The sequence below is a fragment of the Eucyclogobius newberryi genome, unplaced genomic scaffold, assembly GCF_026437365.1.
Source record: "Eucyclogobius newberryi isolate DKJ021-1_F unplaced genomic scaffold, fEucNew1.0.hap1 SCAF_18, whole genome shotgun sequence".
In the NCBI taxonomy this organism is placed as follows: domain Eukaryota; kingdom Metazoa; phylum Chordata; class Actinopteri; order Gobiiformes; family Gobiidae; genus Eucyclogobius; species Eucyclogobius newberryi.
This window is the reverse complement of record NW_027315812.1, coordinates 4081524-4097110: the sequence shown is the minus strand read 5'-3', so window position 1 is coordinate 4097110 and position 15587 is coordinate 4081524. Positions and strand designations below refer to the sequence as shown.

The window sequence follows — 15587 nt, the reverse complement described above, 5'->3', positions numbered from 1 at the left end:
GCGACTGAAGGTGAGAGCGACTGTGAGAGCGACTGTAGGTGAGAGCGACTGAAGGTGAGAGCGACTGTGAGAGCGACTGAAGGTGAGAGCGACTGAAGGTGAGAGCAGGTTCTTTTCAGCTTCTCTTCTCTTCGAGAGGCGATGGGGAGAGAGCGCGTGGACATTCAGCGTTCCCTCTCCACTGCAGGTCCAGCCGTGGTCAGAGGTTCTGGTCCAGCCATCGTATAAACCCGGCCTCGCTCCTCCGGCCCACGTCCGACATCATGGGCAGGTTTGCGAACACCATGCAGCCGTGGAAACCGTCGCCGTAGTGATCGGTGGTCACGGCGACGCCCGCATCGCTCAGCCGCCGTGCGTACATCATCCCGTCGTCGCGCAGCACGTCGAACTCGCAGGTCAGGACGTAGGCTCTGGGCGTGCGGCTCAGAACGGCGTCGTCCGCCAACAGCGGCGCCGCGCGGACGTCCAGGAACACCGGCGGCGCCGCGCCCGGCCCGGTGTCCGCGGCGACGGGCCGGTAGTGTTTGCGCACCTGGGCGGGAAGCAGCGCGGTCCAGTTGATCTTGGAGCGCGTGTCGGCGTGGAGGGCGGAGCTGTGGCGGTTGAGCAGCAGCGAGGCCTCCAGGAGCGGGTCGGCGTCCAGGTACTGAAGCCAGAAGCGCGCCATGACGGGGCGGTACAGGATGGGCACGGCCTGGTTCTGCTGGTACGACGAGGTGTGGAAGTCCAGCGCCTGCAGCACCGGGTAAACCAGCGCCTGGACGCTGAAGCGAGCGGCGAGCGGCGGCGCCAACGCCAACTGAGGCAGAAAGAGCAGGTCAGAGTGTGAAAGCGATGACCACGTCAGAGCAGAGCTGGACTGGGCCGTACCGTCTGTGCCACGGCGGCCGCCAGGTTGGCCCCGGCGCTGTCTCCAGAGACACACAGTCTGTCCCCGTCCAAACCAAACCTGAGCCACGTGTGAGCTGAGAGGAAGGAGCGAGAGGCCGAAAGAGCGTCCCAATACTGCACCGGGAAGACCGAGTCTGGAGCCAGAGCATAACTGTGGAGGGGGAGGGGGGGAGAGGAGGGAGAGAGGGGGGGAGAGAGGGGGGGAGAGAGGGGGGGAGAGAGGGGGGGAGAGAGGGGGAGATTACAATCACAAACAATATTAAAAATAAATGTATTTTTTTAAGACTCACTCCACAGACATGACGACAGCATCAAGATCTTCTGCCATTTTACGACACAGAAGGTCATATGACCTCATCCCTGTGAAGAGGAGGAGGAGGAGAGAGGAGAGAGGAGGAGGAGGAACACATCAGTGTCAGATGACTAGATTTTCTGTAAATAAAGAAAATGACAATGTCTCTCTGTGTGTGTCTGTGTGTCTCTGTGTGTGTCTGTGTGTCTCTGTGTGTGTCTGTGTGTCTCTTTCTGTGTGTGTGTCTCTGTGTGTGTGTGTCTCACGTGCACTGCCCAGGGCCCAGCCGCCTCCGTGGAAGTACAGGACGGCCCTCCTGGCGCGCTCTGCTCCTCGGGGCCGGTACACTCGGGTTGGGACGCCTCCGAGCGTCGTGTCGGTCACGTTCAGGGCGGAGCAGGAGCGCGCAGGCACCTCCTCCAACAGAGACACCACCCAGTTCAGGAGGTGAACCCTGTGGAGCAGACCCAGAGCATGGAGCAGCTCGCCCTGAGGAGCAGCAAGAACATCATGATCATTATTAATATCATCATCATGATGATGATGATGATGATGATCATCATCATCATCATCATGATGATGATGATCATCATCATCATCATGATCATCATGATGATGATCATGATGATCATGATGATGATCATCATGATCATCATGATCATGATCATCATGATCATCATCATGATCATTATTAATATCATCATCATGATGATGATCATCATCATCATCATGATGATGATCATGATGATGATCATGATGATGATCATCATCATCATGATGATGATGATCATGATGATGATCATGATGATGATCATCATCATCATGATGATGATGATCATGATGATGATCATCATCATCATCATCATCATCATGATGATGATCATGATGATGATCATCATGATCATCATCATGATGATGATGATCATGATGATGATCATCATCATGATCATCATGATGATGATCATCATCATGATCATGATGATGATGATGATCATGATGATGATGATGATCATGATGATCATCATGATGATGATCATGATCATGATGATGATGATCATCATCATCATGATCATGATCATGATCATGATCATCATGATCATGATCATGATCATCATCATGATCATGATGATGATGATGATCATGATGATGATCATCATCATTTAGTCCTAAATAAAGACACTTCTGAAAACAGTTTAACGAGTTTAAAGGAGCGGCTCTGACCACTTTAACTACTGACAGTTTCAGGTGGCACAGTTTGAAGCACATTTACATCCACAGACTCTCCTCCCCCGGTGTCAGTGCGTCTCACCGCGGTCATGAAGCTCCTGAAGAGCGCGTCCAGCAGCATGAGTTTCCGGGGCTCGCAGACTCCCGGAGGCAGCGGCAGATACACGTAGTATGCGGCGGCGCAGAGGAGCAGCGCGGCGGGCACACGCAGCCTCATGGTCCCGCGCCTGGTCCCGCGCTGAGTCCCGCGCTGAGTCCGGGGTCAGACCGGGGTCAGACCCGGCCGGTCCCAGCCCAGGAGCCACACAAGATTAACGCTTCAGAATAAAAGTCTCAGCCCACATTCTCACATAGAAATAAACTGAAGGAGGCCGGTTCTGCTCTTATTTTGAAGAAATGTTTGTGGACGTTGTGCAACACTTGCGTAAGACAAGGAATTCTGGGAAATGTAGGCTGTGACTTTATAAACACGTCGCAGCAAAAGACTACAAATGACAATAAAACGTACAATTAAAAGAAATTACATTTAGAGATCAATTTGAATCAATTTCTGTGGTTTAATTAGATGAATTTAAATTAACCTGATGTAATGTTTTCATATATAAAGCTTTTGTGAGTAAAATTGGCTAAAATTGCTTATATTTGTTGCATTTAAATATAAGAAATGTCCAGTCAATGCCTCGCTTCCATTTGTCGACATGAAATAATGTTTTTGTATTTTCGTTATAAATCAGACTCAGAATGAAATCCTCTGTCGAGTCCAAGACCGTAAAGCTTCGATGATCTTTGTCTCAAAGCGTAAAAAAACAGATGAAACAAAACCGTTCACGTCTTTTGTCCAAATGTCTTTATTGATGTTCAGTACAGTGACCTCCTCCTGTGGACGCTCATGATCGTGAAACTGCAAATGTCAAATCAGAATAAAAAAAGACTAAATCGAGAGCTGGCGTCTCAGTCGTCGTCCACGGTGGGTGTGATGGTCACTCCTCTGCGGATCTGGCCCCAGCCGATCAAACTGCACACACGGGGTCAGGGGTCAGCACGGGGTCAGCACGGGGTCAAAGGTGAGCACGGGGTCAAGGGCCGTCGGCACAGGGTCAAGGGCCGTCGGCACGGGGTCAAGGGCCGTCGGCACGGGGTCAAGGGCCGTCGGCAAGGGGTCAGCAAAGACAGAGCAGAAAGGTCTGAGCGCGACCTTTCCTCATGTTTAAGTTAAATGAAGCATGTGTGTAATATCAGTGCATAAAAGTCTGAGTGGTGGGCGCCCTCTGGTGGTACAAATGACACGTGGCAGTGAACGCAGACGTCAGACCCGTGTTTATTATTGTCTAATGTCGACTATTTGGTGTATTTATACCTGTTGTACATATAAATGATAGTTGTACACCAGTTGAGCAGGTACATTTCCCCAGTTTTGTTTATAAGAGTTTTTCTATTAAGAGTGTCTCAAACTTCCTATAAGTTTTCTGTCCTTTTCCTTTTGCAACAATGAAATTTCCCCATGTGTGGACAATAAAGGAATATCTTATTTGTGGACAAAACGTAGAAAACTCTGCAGAAAATGACAGGAAGTGACATCACACCGGGGACACTAATACAGGAAGTGACATCACTCCAGGGATACTCGCACAGGAAGTGACATCACTCCAGGGGACAAGCATACAGGAAGTGACATCACACCGGGGACACTCGCACAGGAAGTGACATCACACCAGGGACACTCGCACAGGAAGTGACATCACTCCAGGGACACTCGTACAGGAAGTGACATCACACCGGGGACACTCGTACAGGAAGTGACATCACACCGGGGACACTCGTACAGGAAGTGACATCACACCGGGGACACTCGTACGGAAAGTGACAGCACTTTGCACGTGCGTGTTTGCTCGTGCATGTGCACATTTGCGTGTTTGCATGTGCACATTTGCGTGTGAGTGTTTGCGCGTGCACGTTTGCGTGTGCATGTGCACATTTGCGTGTGCGTTTGCGTGTTTGCGCGTGTGCACATTAGCGTGTTTGCGCGTGCGCGTTTGCGCGTGCACGTTTGCGCGTGCACGTTTGCGCGTGCACGTTTGCGCCTGCACGTTTGCGCCTGCGTGTTTGCGTACGCACCGCCAATGCTTCTCGACTCTCCTGCTCAGGGCGATCTTCTCCCCGACCTCGGTGCACACCGGGTTCGTGAGCACGATCTTTGCCAGATCGGCCTTGACGGCGCTCACTCTGCCCCCGGTGGACAGAGAGCCAATGTTCACCATCAGCACCTCGTTCTTGGACAGTTTCTGCACCTGAAGGTCCAGAAGAAGAGGAGCTTTACACGCCAAAGAAGAAGAACTTTACACGCCAAGGAACACAGACACGACGAGGCCGAAAGAGGAACTGTAATAATCAAATGGACTGGTCCAACACAGTTCAGATGGGCTGGTCCAAAGGTCAAAGGTCATACCTTGGCCGCCTTCTTGTCTCCCTCCGTGCGCACGCCGAGCAGCCGCCGCAGCAGGAAGTAGGAGATCTCCAGCTCGGTGAAGATCTCGGGCAGAGCTCCGACGGCGCCCAGCACCTGACCCACCATACGGTCAGCGCGGCACAGCGTCGGGTCGATCTTTGTGCCCACACCTGAGGGACGCAGGGACATTTAAAGATGATGCTCTGGTTTACTCCACAGACGCGACTCGTAAAAGGTGCTGTAGTTACCGATGAGGCCTCCGGGGGCAGCGTACTGCAGGTCGTTGTGCTCAGCGAACAGAGACACGATCTTGGAGAAGATGGGTTTGCACATGAGTTTACCCTCCTGGTCCTTCGACACGATGCCAGGGCGCACCTCCAGCTCCTGCCCCACCTGAACACACCAAACATCTGTCAAGAACCCACCTGAACACATCTGTCAAGAACCCACCTGAACACACCAAACATCTGTCAAGAACCCACCTGAACACATCTGTCAAGAACCCACCTGAACACACCAAACATCTGTCAAGAACCCACCTGAACACATCTGTCAAGAACCCACCTGAACACACCAAACATCTGTCAAGAACCCACCTGAACACATCTGTCAAGAACCCACCTGAACACACCAAACATCTGTCAAGAACCCACCTGAACACATCTGTCAAGAACCCACCTGAACACACCAAACATCTGTCAAGAACCCACCTGAACACATCTGTCAAGAACCCACCTGAACACACCAAACATCTGTCAAGAACCCACCTGAACACATCTATCAAGAGCACACCTGAACACATCTTTCAAGAACCCACCTGAACACACCAAACATCTGTCAAGAACCCACCCAAACACATCTGTCAAGAACCCACCTGAACACACCAAACATCTGTCAAGAACCCACCCAAACACATCTGTCAAGAACCCACCTGAACACATCTTTCAAGAACCCACCTGAACACATCAAGAACCCACCTGAACACATCAAGAACCCACCTGAACACATCAAGAACCCACCTGAACACATCAAGAACCCACCTGAACACATCTATAAAGAACCCACCTGAACACATCTTTCAAGAACCCACCTGAACACACCAAACATCTGTCAAGAACCCACCCAAACACATCTGTCAAGAACCCACCTGAACACATCAAGAACCCACCTGAACACATCTGTCAAGAACCCACCTGAACACATCTATCAAGAACCCACCTGAACACATCAAGAACCCACCTGAACACATCTATCAAGAACCCACCTGAACACATCAAGAACCCACCTGAACACATCAAGAACCCACCTGAACACATCAAGAACCCACCTGAACACATCAAGAACCCACCTGAACACATCAAGAACCCACCTGAACACATCTATCAAGAGCCCACCTGAACACATCTATCAAGAGCCCACCTGAACACATCTATCAAGAGCCCACCTGAACACATCTTCACCTGAACACATCTATCAAGAGCCCACCTGAACACATCTATCAAGAGCCCACCTGAACACATCTATCAAGAGCCCACCTGAACACATCTTCACCTGAACACATCTATCAAGAGCCCACCTGAACACATCTATCAAGAGCCCACCTGAACACATCTATCAAGAGCCCACCTGAACACATCTTCACCTGAACACATCTATCAAGAGCCCACCTGAACACATCTATCAAGAGCCCACCTGAACACATCAAGAACCCACCTGAACACATCAAGAACCCACCTGAACACATCTATCAAGAGCCCACCTGAACACATCTATCAAGAACCCACCTGAACACATCTATCAAGAGCCCACCTGAACACATCTATCAAGAGCCCACCTGAACACATCTATCAAGAGCCCACCTGAACACAGGCCGTTAAAGGACATTTGGCCTTTTGGTTGGTCTGAACACGGGTTAATCCTCCAGGAGGCGTGGGAACTCTTTAGCTTTCACCCATTAGAATGATGCTAAATATTTGTATGAAAAGTATTTTCACCTTGAGAACTCCTTTGAGGATACTTCCTCCTGCCACGCCCCCTTTCAGGTCGTCCACTTCACAACCGGGTTTGTTCACGTCGAACGATCGGATCACTACAAGCAAAGGATCAGGGTTAAACAAGAGGATTCAGAGTAAAACAAGAGGATTCAGGGTTAAACAAGAGGATTCAGGGTTAAACAAGAGGATTCAGGGTAGAACAAGAGGATTCAGGGTTAAACAAGAGGATTCAGGGTTAAACAAGAGGATTCAGGGTTAAACAAGAGGATTCAGGGTAAAACAAGAGGATTCAGGGTAAAACAAGAGGATTCAAGGTAGAACAAGAGGATTCAGGGTTAAACAAGAGGATTCAGGGTTAAACAAGAGGATTCAGGGTTAAACAAGAGGATTCAGGGTTAAACAAGAGGATTCAGGGTTAAACAAGAGGATTCAGGGTAAAACAAGAGGATTCAGGGTTAAACAAGAGGATTCAGGGTTAAACAAGAGGATTCAGGGTTAAACAAGAGGATTCAGGGTAGAACAAGAGTATTCAGGGTTAAACAAGAGGATTCAGGGTTAAACAAGAGGATTCAGGGTTAAACAAGAGGATTCAGGGTTAAACAAGAGGATTCAGGGTAGAACAAGAGGATTCAGGGTTAAACAAGAGGATTCAGGGTTAAACAAGAGGATTCAGGGTAAAACAAGAGGATTCAGGGTTAAACAAGAGGATTCAGGGTAAAACAAGAGGATTCAAGGTAGAACAAGAGGATTCAGGGTTAAACAAGAGGATTCAGGGTTAAACAAGAGGATTCAGGGTAGAACAAGAGGATTCAGGGTTAAACAAGAGGATTCAGGGTTAAACAAGAGGATTCAGGGTTAAACAAGAGGATTCAGGGTAAAACAAGAGGATTCAGGGTAAAACAAGAGGATTCAAGGTAGAACAAGAGGATTCAGGGTTAAACAAGAGGATTCAGGGTTAAACAAGAGGATTCAGGGTTAAACAAGAGGATTCAGGGTTAAACAAGAGGATTCAGGGTAAAACAAGAGGATTCAGGGTTAAACAAGAGGATTCAGGGTTAAACAAGAGGATTCAGGGTTAAACAAGAGGATTCAGGGTTAAACAAGAGGATTCAGGGTAGAACAAGAGTATTCAGGGTTAAACAAGAGGATTCAGGGTTAAACAAGAGGATTCAGGGTTAAACAAGAGGATTCAGGGTTAAACAAGAGGATTCAGGGTTAAACAAGAGGATTCAGGGTTAAACAAGAGGATTCAGGGTTAAACAAGAGGATTCAGGGTTAAACAAGAGGATTCAGGGTTAAACAAGAGGATTCAGGGTAAAACAAGAGGATTCAGGGTTAAACAAGAGGATTCAGGGTAAAACAAGAGGATTCAAGGTAGAACAAGAGGATTCAGGGTTAAACAAGAGGATTCAGGGTTAAACAAGAGGATTCAGGGTTAAACAAGAGGATTCAGGGTTAAACAAGAGGATTCAGGGTAAAACAAGAGGATTCAGGGTTAAACAAGAGGATTCAGGGTTAAACAAGAGGATTCAGGGTTAAACAAGAGGATTCAGGGTTAAACAAGAGGATTCAGGGTAGAACAAGAGGATTCAGGGTAGAACAAGAGGATTCAGGGTTAAACAAGAGGATTCAGGGTTAAACAAGAGGATTCAGGGTTAAACAAGAGGATTCAGGGTTAAACAAGAGGATTCAGGGTTAAACAAGAGGATTCAGGGTTAAACAAGAGGATTCAGGGTTAAACAAGAGGATTCAGGGTTAAACAAGAGGATTCAGGGTTAAACAAGAGGATTCAGGGTTAAACAAGAGGATTCAGGGTTAAACAAGAGGATTCAGGGTTAAACAAGAGGATTCAGGGTTAAACAAGAGGATTCAGGGTTAAACAAGAGGATTCAGGGTTAAACAAGAGGATTCAGGGTTAAACAAGAGGATTCAGGGTTAAACAAGAGGATTCAGGGTAAAACAAGAGGATTCAGGGTAGAACAAGAGGATTCAGGGTTAAACAAGAGGATTCAGGGTTAAACAAGAGGATTCAGGGTTAAACAAGAGGATTCAGGGTGAAACAAGAAGATTCAGGGTGAAACAAGAAGATTCAGGGTGAAACAAGAGGATTTTATACCGATGAGTCGCGGTTCAGAGGTGAAGTCTCGGATCGGCACTGGGATCATCTTCACGATGTATTCACAAACCACTTCGATGTTGTACTTGAGCTGCGCCGAGATGGGGATGATGGGAGCGCCCTCTGCCACCGTGCCTGGAATTACACCCACACAAACCTCACTCACGTGCAAATGATAATCTAACTAAATAAAGGTGTCGTCATGTGTAATTACTGGTCAGATCATTAATATTGTACGATTCAACTGGACTTTGGCTCTTGTTTACAGTCTGGTTGCTAGGTAACAGTGGTGGAATTACCCGTCAAACCAGGAAGTGACATGATAAACGGCACCAAAATGGCCAAAATTGAGGAAAAACAGGCAAAATGTTTGGTCAAATCTGAAATATAATCGCGTTCCTTTAGGCAGTTTAATGTGTCACTTTAAACTAAATTAGGTTTTATTTGCAATTAACTTCCTCTAAAGTGGGAATAATGACATGAAAATGTCGGTGTAATCCCTCATTCGTCCAGGCGTGTTCCATAGTAGAAAAAGCTTCAGTTGTAGTCATCTGGACTCAGTTTGAAAAAATAGACGTTTCGACTCTCATCCAAGAGTCTTTGTCAATAACAGAATTTAGGTCGAGAACTCCGATATTAATACTGTTCTGTGGTAAGACCCGCCCATTGGGCGGAGCCTTCCTCAAGTAGAAAGAGTTGTTGGTTTCAACAGAAACTCCCCCTTGTATCTACCGAGCTAGCCTATTCAGAATTTTAATGGGCTATTAGAATCCTCTTTGTCTTTGTGAGACCCTGGCTCAACCACCCCGAGTACCTGATTAGCATCTGAATGTCCTCTACCTTTCCAGGGGTTCAGTAACCCATTATAGATAACAGGAAGATTAAACCTTAGCCCTCCATTTCTGTTTAAAGAAGGTCTTTCTTTTTTAACAAAAATAGCTTCCTTAACTCCTGTTTCAAACCATCTTTTCTCCCTGCTTAAAACCTTCACCTCACCGTCTTCAAACGAGTGATTAGAGGCTTCAAGGTGGAGATGCACGGCGCTCTGAGGTCCTGAACTAGTATTTCTTCTGTGAGGCTTTATCAGCACAGAAGAAATACTAGTTCAGGACCACAGAGCGCCGTGCATCTCCACCTTGAAGCCTCTAATCACTCGTTTGAAGACGGTGAGGTGAAGGTTTTAAGCAGGGAGAAAAGATGGTTTGAAAGAGGAGTCAAGGAAGCTATTTGTTAAAAAAGAAAGACCTTCTTTAAACAGAAATGGAGGGCTTAGGTTTAATCTTCCTGTTATTTATAATGGGATTCTGAACCCCTGGAAAGGTAGAGGACCAGGACATTTAGATGCTAATCAGGTACTCAGGGTGGTTGAGCCAGGGTCTCAAAGACAAAGAGGATTCTAATAGCCCATTAAGATTCTGAATAGGCTAGCTCGGTAGATACAAGGGGGAGTTTCTGTTGAAACAAACAACTCTTTCTACTTCAGGAAGGCTCCGCCCAATGGGCGGGTCTTACCACAGAACAGTATTAATATCGGAGTTCTCGACCTAAATTCTGTTATTGACAATGACTCTTGGATGAGAGTCGAAACGTCTATTTTTGCAAACTGAGTCCAGATGACTACAACTGAAGCTTTTTCTATGACATGAAAATGAGTTTTTGAGCTGCAAAGATTCAAATGTTCTGTTTTGAATCTGCCGCGCCCTTTTCAGAACCCTAAACCCTGACCACGTCACCGTGGTCGCCGCGGCGCCGCAGTCCGGACTCACCCTGCACGAAGGCCAAGATCTGCTCGTACTGCTCTTTGGCCTGAGACTCCTTCACCAGGTCGATCTTGTTCTGGAGGATCAGGATGTGCTTCAGCTTCATGATCTCGATGGCGGCCAAATGCTCCGAGGTCTGAGGCTGAGGACACGACTCGTTCCCCGCTGGAAAACAGACAAAACCCGGGTCAAAAACGACAGACGCGGGGCCAGAGTCACTGACATTTAGGTAAAAAGATCACGCAATGACCAAAAGAGGAAATAACTCGAGCGTTTAAAGCAGAACCGAGTAACATTTAGACCTGATTAGAGTCTTTTGTAAGTCGCTGTGATGGTTAAATGTGCATTTCCAGGGTGTCGCCCCCTGCTGTCCGAGAGCGGGAAACCAGCCTCGACCTGACGACTCCTCTGAGAAACCCTGGCTCTTACGTGAAATGCGTTTGTTTGTGATTACACTGCATTAACATGATCAGAAAAGAGAAAGGATGTTGCGTCCGCGCTCCCTCTCCACGCGGGAGCCCGCTCCCCTTTCCACGCGGGAGCTGCGGGGGGCGCTCCATCTCCACACGGGAGCTGCAGGGGGCGCTCCATCTCCACACGGGAGCTGCAGGGGGCGCTCCATGGCTTTACTACAGACGGTTAAGAGAGCGTTTTACCGATGAGCAGCAGCGCGGCGTCCATCACAGCCGCTCCGTTCAACATGGTGGCCATCAGGATGTCGTGACCCGGACAGTCCACAAACGATACGTGTCTGGAGATGAAACGTTTCATCAAGTCAAACATTAGTCACACTTTATGTCCTACAAAGTGTTCTTAAAAGGACGATACAACGTCTTCAAAGGTTCTGGAGCGAGTCTGAATCACAAACAACTAAAATAATTGGTTTTAAATGACGTTAGTATTTGGGCTGCCATTCACAGTCACCCTGTAAAAGCCTGTAACAGTATTACCGTATATTCTGGACTATAAGTCGCACCTTTTTTCATAGTTTTGGCTAGTTATATACTTATAAGTCGCTCCGGAGTATAAGTATAAGTGATATTATTTGTTATTTAACACTTGCAACCACATTTCATACTCTGGTACGAGACTTATACTCCAGAAAATACGGTAAAAGCTTTTAGTAACACGAGCATTCATCAATAACTGGACTTTGTGATTCTCCTGGACAAACACAAACATCCTCGGCGGTCAGTTTCACGCTGCGCTCGCCGTGCGTCCTGTACCTGACCAGTTTGAAGTTCCCTTTGGTCCCGCTCAGGTCTGTGGGGAACTCGTCCGGCGTGCTGGAGCCACACGAGCGATAACACTCAGGCCGCGGGCAGCTCGGGTCGTCCAGTTTGTAGATCTGACAAACACACGAGTGAAACAAGAGATTTACTCCACATTGACTCTAATGACTAAACTAAGGAGATAAATCCAGAAGAATGAATGTGTTTGTGGTGATCCAGTGTAACGTGCCACGCCCCTTTTCGCTCGCCACGAGTGTCCAAGTGCCAGTTTATTTATTACAGCGAAACGTGCGGCTGAAGTATGAGCCTCACTTCAGTCGCTCTGTCCCAGGGCAGATGTGGCTGCAAAAGTATGAACTGAATGAATAATGTAACGTGATGCGTTGTAAAAATCAAACGCATTTTCATCATAATAAACCAAATAACAACCTTTTAATGTTGATATTTTCCACGTGAAGAAGTGTAAAGAGGAAACAATTGTGATAGAAACGTGTGGACAAAAGGTCTGACACTGCGGCTGCTAAAGGTGAGAAACACCAGCGCCCGAAGCCGCCCGAAGCTAACCTCAGCGGCCCGAAGCTAACCTCAGCGGCCCGAAGCTAACCTCAGCGGCCCGAAGCTAACCTTTGCATTGGCGTATCCGAGCTTGATGGTGATGTTTCTCTCCAGCTCGTTCTTGAAGCGGACGGTGTGAACTCCAGAGATGGCTTTGACCACCGTGGACTTCCCGTGAGCCACATGACCAATCGTGCCTGAGGAAACACACACGTTTAACATCCAGAGCATCGCTATGACAACGACGAAGGCCCGTCGCCGTGACGACGAAAGCCCATCGTGAGGTTTCGTACCGATGTTGATCGTGGCTTGTCTGCTGATGATCTCAGGAGACAACGGAGTGAGTGACGTCACGTCCTGTGGAGAACACAGGAAGTTTGGGTTCATATAATCATATTTCAACAGCTTAAATACATAATACAGTAATTTTACTTTTGTACTCGCAATAATGTCACTATAAATACAAACACAGAATTAGCTGACACTTTATTTAACAGAAACACAGTGGTCGTCACCGCCATTGTGGCTCTGTTTCCCTGACAATGTGACAAAAAAACACAATTGACAACAACACGACACGTGCTCACAACGTCACGTGCTCACAACGTTAAAAAAACAATAAAAAATAGCGTCATTAAAGCAGTTTTCTCTCCCGCGCTCCCCGCGTCCACGGCGGGCCGGGCCTCTCTCGTGCGCCCGGCCCAGAGCATCCACACGCCGGCCTCACTTCTCCTCGAAACGCGGGCCTCAGACTCACGCTTCGAGCCCCGCACTTTGAGCTTGAACGTGCAGAACGCGTGATTAAACCCGCGGCGGACGTGGAACCCGCGACTTACGAGCGTGGAGAGGTCCTGTTTGGACAGATGCGGCTGCCCCAGCGTCGTGCCAGACTCATCACCCGCCATCTTGACTGTGAAGGAAGGAGGGCGCCCGCGGAGGTGCCTGAACAGAAGGAGAGGAGGCGCCCGCGGAGGTGCCTGAACAGAAGGAGAGGAGGCGCCCGCTGAGGTGCCTGAACAGAAGGAGAGGAGGCGCCCGCTGAGGTGCCTGAACAGAAGGAGAGGAGGCGCCCGCTGAGGTGCCTGAACAGAAGGACGGGAAAGAGCGGCGGTGGTCGTATTCGGAACAGGCGTTTGGGGCCGCGTCGAAGCTCCGGAGCGCCTGCGTTTCGCCTGCGTTTCGATAGCACGATTTTAATCTCAAACCCGAACTTGTTGTTGTTGTTGTTGTTGTTGCTCGGGCTCTTCCTGTCAAAGTGAGGGCTTTAGAACAGTTCTTTCTTCTTTGGGGTCTCCACCTTATGACGCCATAAAGAAACAAAAGAACAAAGCCTAAAAAGAATAAAGTCTAAAAGAATAAAGCCTAAAGACCAAAGCCTGAAGAAGAATAAAGTAGATGGCGGTAAATGCACCTTTGCAGTTGGCTGCCAGCTGCAATTAACAACAACAACAACAACAGCATACTTTGAACATGCACGTTCCAGTAGGTGGCGGTAAATGCACCTTTTCCAGTAATCAAAAGTAATCAGAATCAGAAAAGGATTTATTTCCATTTTCACTGAACAGAATTCACAAACATAAGAACAACATAACAATGAACGATGATAAAACAACAGCTATAAGTCAAAGAGAGAAACAATTTAAATCTGCACGACATATGTAAACTGTACATTTGTGTACATATTAAGCCTATTTCTAATTGTTATTCTTATTTTTTATCTAATAGCTTATTGTTATTTTATCTTATAGCAGATTTAAAGTTTATCTTTTGACTTATTCATTGTTTTATGTTGCACCAAGACAAGTTCCTATTTGTGACTTGTGTTCAACGGCAATAGAATTAAACCTTTTCTGATTCTGAAATAACAATAAGCTATAAGATGGAAAAAACATTAAAAATAGGCTTTCTATGTAGACAAATGTACAGTTGAGTTTACATGTAGTTCAGAAAGTGACAGTGAGTGATTATATTATAGTTAAAGTGTTAAAGAAGTAACACAACCACAGCGTCTCGTGACCCGCATGACCCTCATGACCCGCGTGACCCGCGTGACCATCGTGACCCACGTGACCATCGTGACCCTCGTGACCCGCGTGACCCGCGTGACCATCGTGACCCACGTGACCATCGTGACCCGCGTGACCCGCGTGACCCACGTGACCATCGTGACCCGCGTGACCCGCGTGACCATCGTGACCCGCGTGACCATCGTGACCCGCGTGACCATCGTGACCCGCGTGACCCTCGTGACCCGCGTGACCATCGTGACCCGCGTGACCCGCGTGACCCGCGTGACCCGCGTGACCATCGTGACCCGCGTGACCCTCGTGACCCTCGTGACCATCGTGACCCTCGTGACCCTCGTGACCCTCGTGACCCGCGGTGGTTTCACGTCACGCGGGGCTTTTCAATCAAGGTTATTTAGTGTTTTTATTCCAATTTTTTTTTTTTACAGTGATATTTTTTTTACATCGAATTTTAAAATAATAATGTAATCGTATTTATGTATATACAATGAATATTTTTACTAGAGTCGATGTAAAAAAAAAAAAAAAAGAAATCGATGTTTAAAAAATTCGATGTAAAATAAATATTATAATTTAATAAAAAGACAAAATAAACTTCATACTTTTCGTCTCAAAGCTGTTTTAATGTGACGTTTAAAGTGCGTTGCGTGGGACGTGATCGTGGATCTATTAAAAACATGATCGTGATCCAGTGACGCTTGTTAGTGTCGCGCATGCGCAGCGAGGCTCTGGGTCCTTCCGCTCGGGCTGATGCAACTCGTTTCATTGATAAAAAATAAATAAATATATTTTAAACATTTTGTTGACTCGTGACAAACATCTGAGAGGATGAAGGTGGAATATAACGTGTTGAAATGATGTTTGACTGTCATTTAAACGCGTTTAATGACGTCACGCTTCCCACGATTTGTAGTCTTTTCCAGTTGTAGCTCTGACGGGCGGTTTTTGTTGTTAATCACCATGGCAACGGTTCTTATTAGCCTAATAAAACACAAATGACAAAGAGAAACAGAAATTACAAATAGTAAAAAAAAAGTTATTCATTTT

The 15587-nt window shown here is 47.3% G+C and overlaps 2 protein-coding genes across 2 annotated transcripts in view; both read right to left on the bottom strand.

Moving 5' to 3' along the window:
* The window catches only part of LOC140364301 (neutral cholesterol ester hydrolase 1-like), a 2658-nt gene extending 1 nt beyond the window's left edge, over positions 1-2657 (bottom strand). Inside the window, exons 1-5 of the mRNA XM_072450394.1 lie at positions 2493-2657; positions 1450-1672; positions 1182-1251; positions 871-1042; positions 1-799 (exon numbers count right to left, since the gene is read on the bottom strand). The exon at positions 1-799 is cut by the window's left edge and continues 1 nt beyond it. Of these exons, the coding sequence (XP_072306495.1) occupies positions 200-799; positions 871-1042; positions 1182-1251; positions 1450-1672; positions 2493-2627 (1200 nt within the window). The 5' untranslated portion in view covers positions 2628-2657 and the 3' untranslated portion in view covers positions 1-199. The remainder of the gene's footprint in view (positions 800-870; positions 1043-1181; positions 1252-1449; positions 1673-2492) is intronic.
* Positions 2658-3234: 577 nt separating this feature from the next.
* On the bottom strand, positions 3235-13458 carry eif2s3 (eukaryotic translation initiation factor 2, subunit 3 gamma). The gene is made up of 12 exons (XM_072450393.1): positions 13350-13458; positions 12807-12870; positions 12583-12710; positions 11953-12074; positions 11383-11477; positions 10733-10891; positions 8967-9101; positions 6851-6945; positions 5105-5249; positions 4857-5026; positions 4526-4698; positions 3235-3425 (listed from the first exon to the last, which is right to left on the bottom strand). Exons 1-12 carry the CDS (start codon positions 13416-13418, stop codon positions 3362-3364), a joined length of 1419 nt encoding a protein of 472 aa, XP_072306494.1. The 5' UTR covers positions 13419-13458; the 3' UTR covers positions 3235-3361.
* Between the last annotated feature and the right edge of the window lie 2129 nt (positions 13459-15587).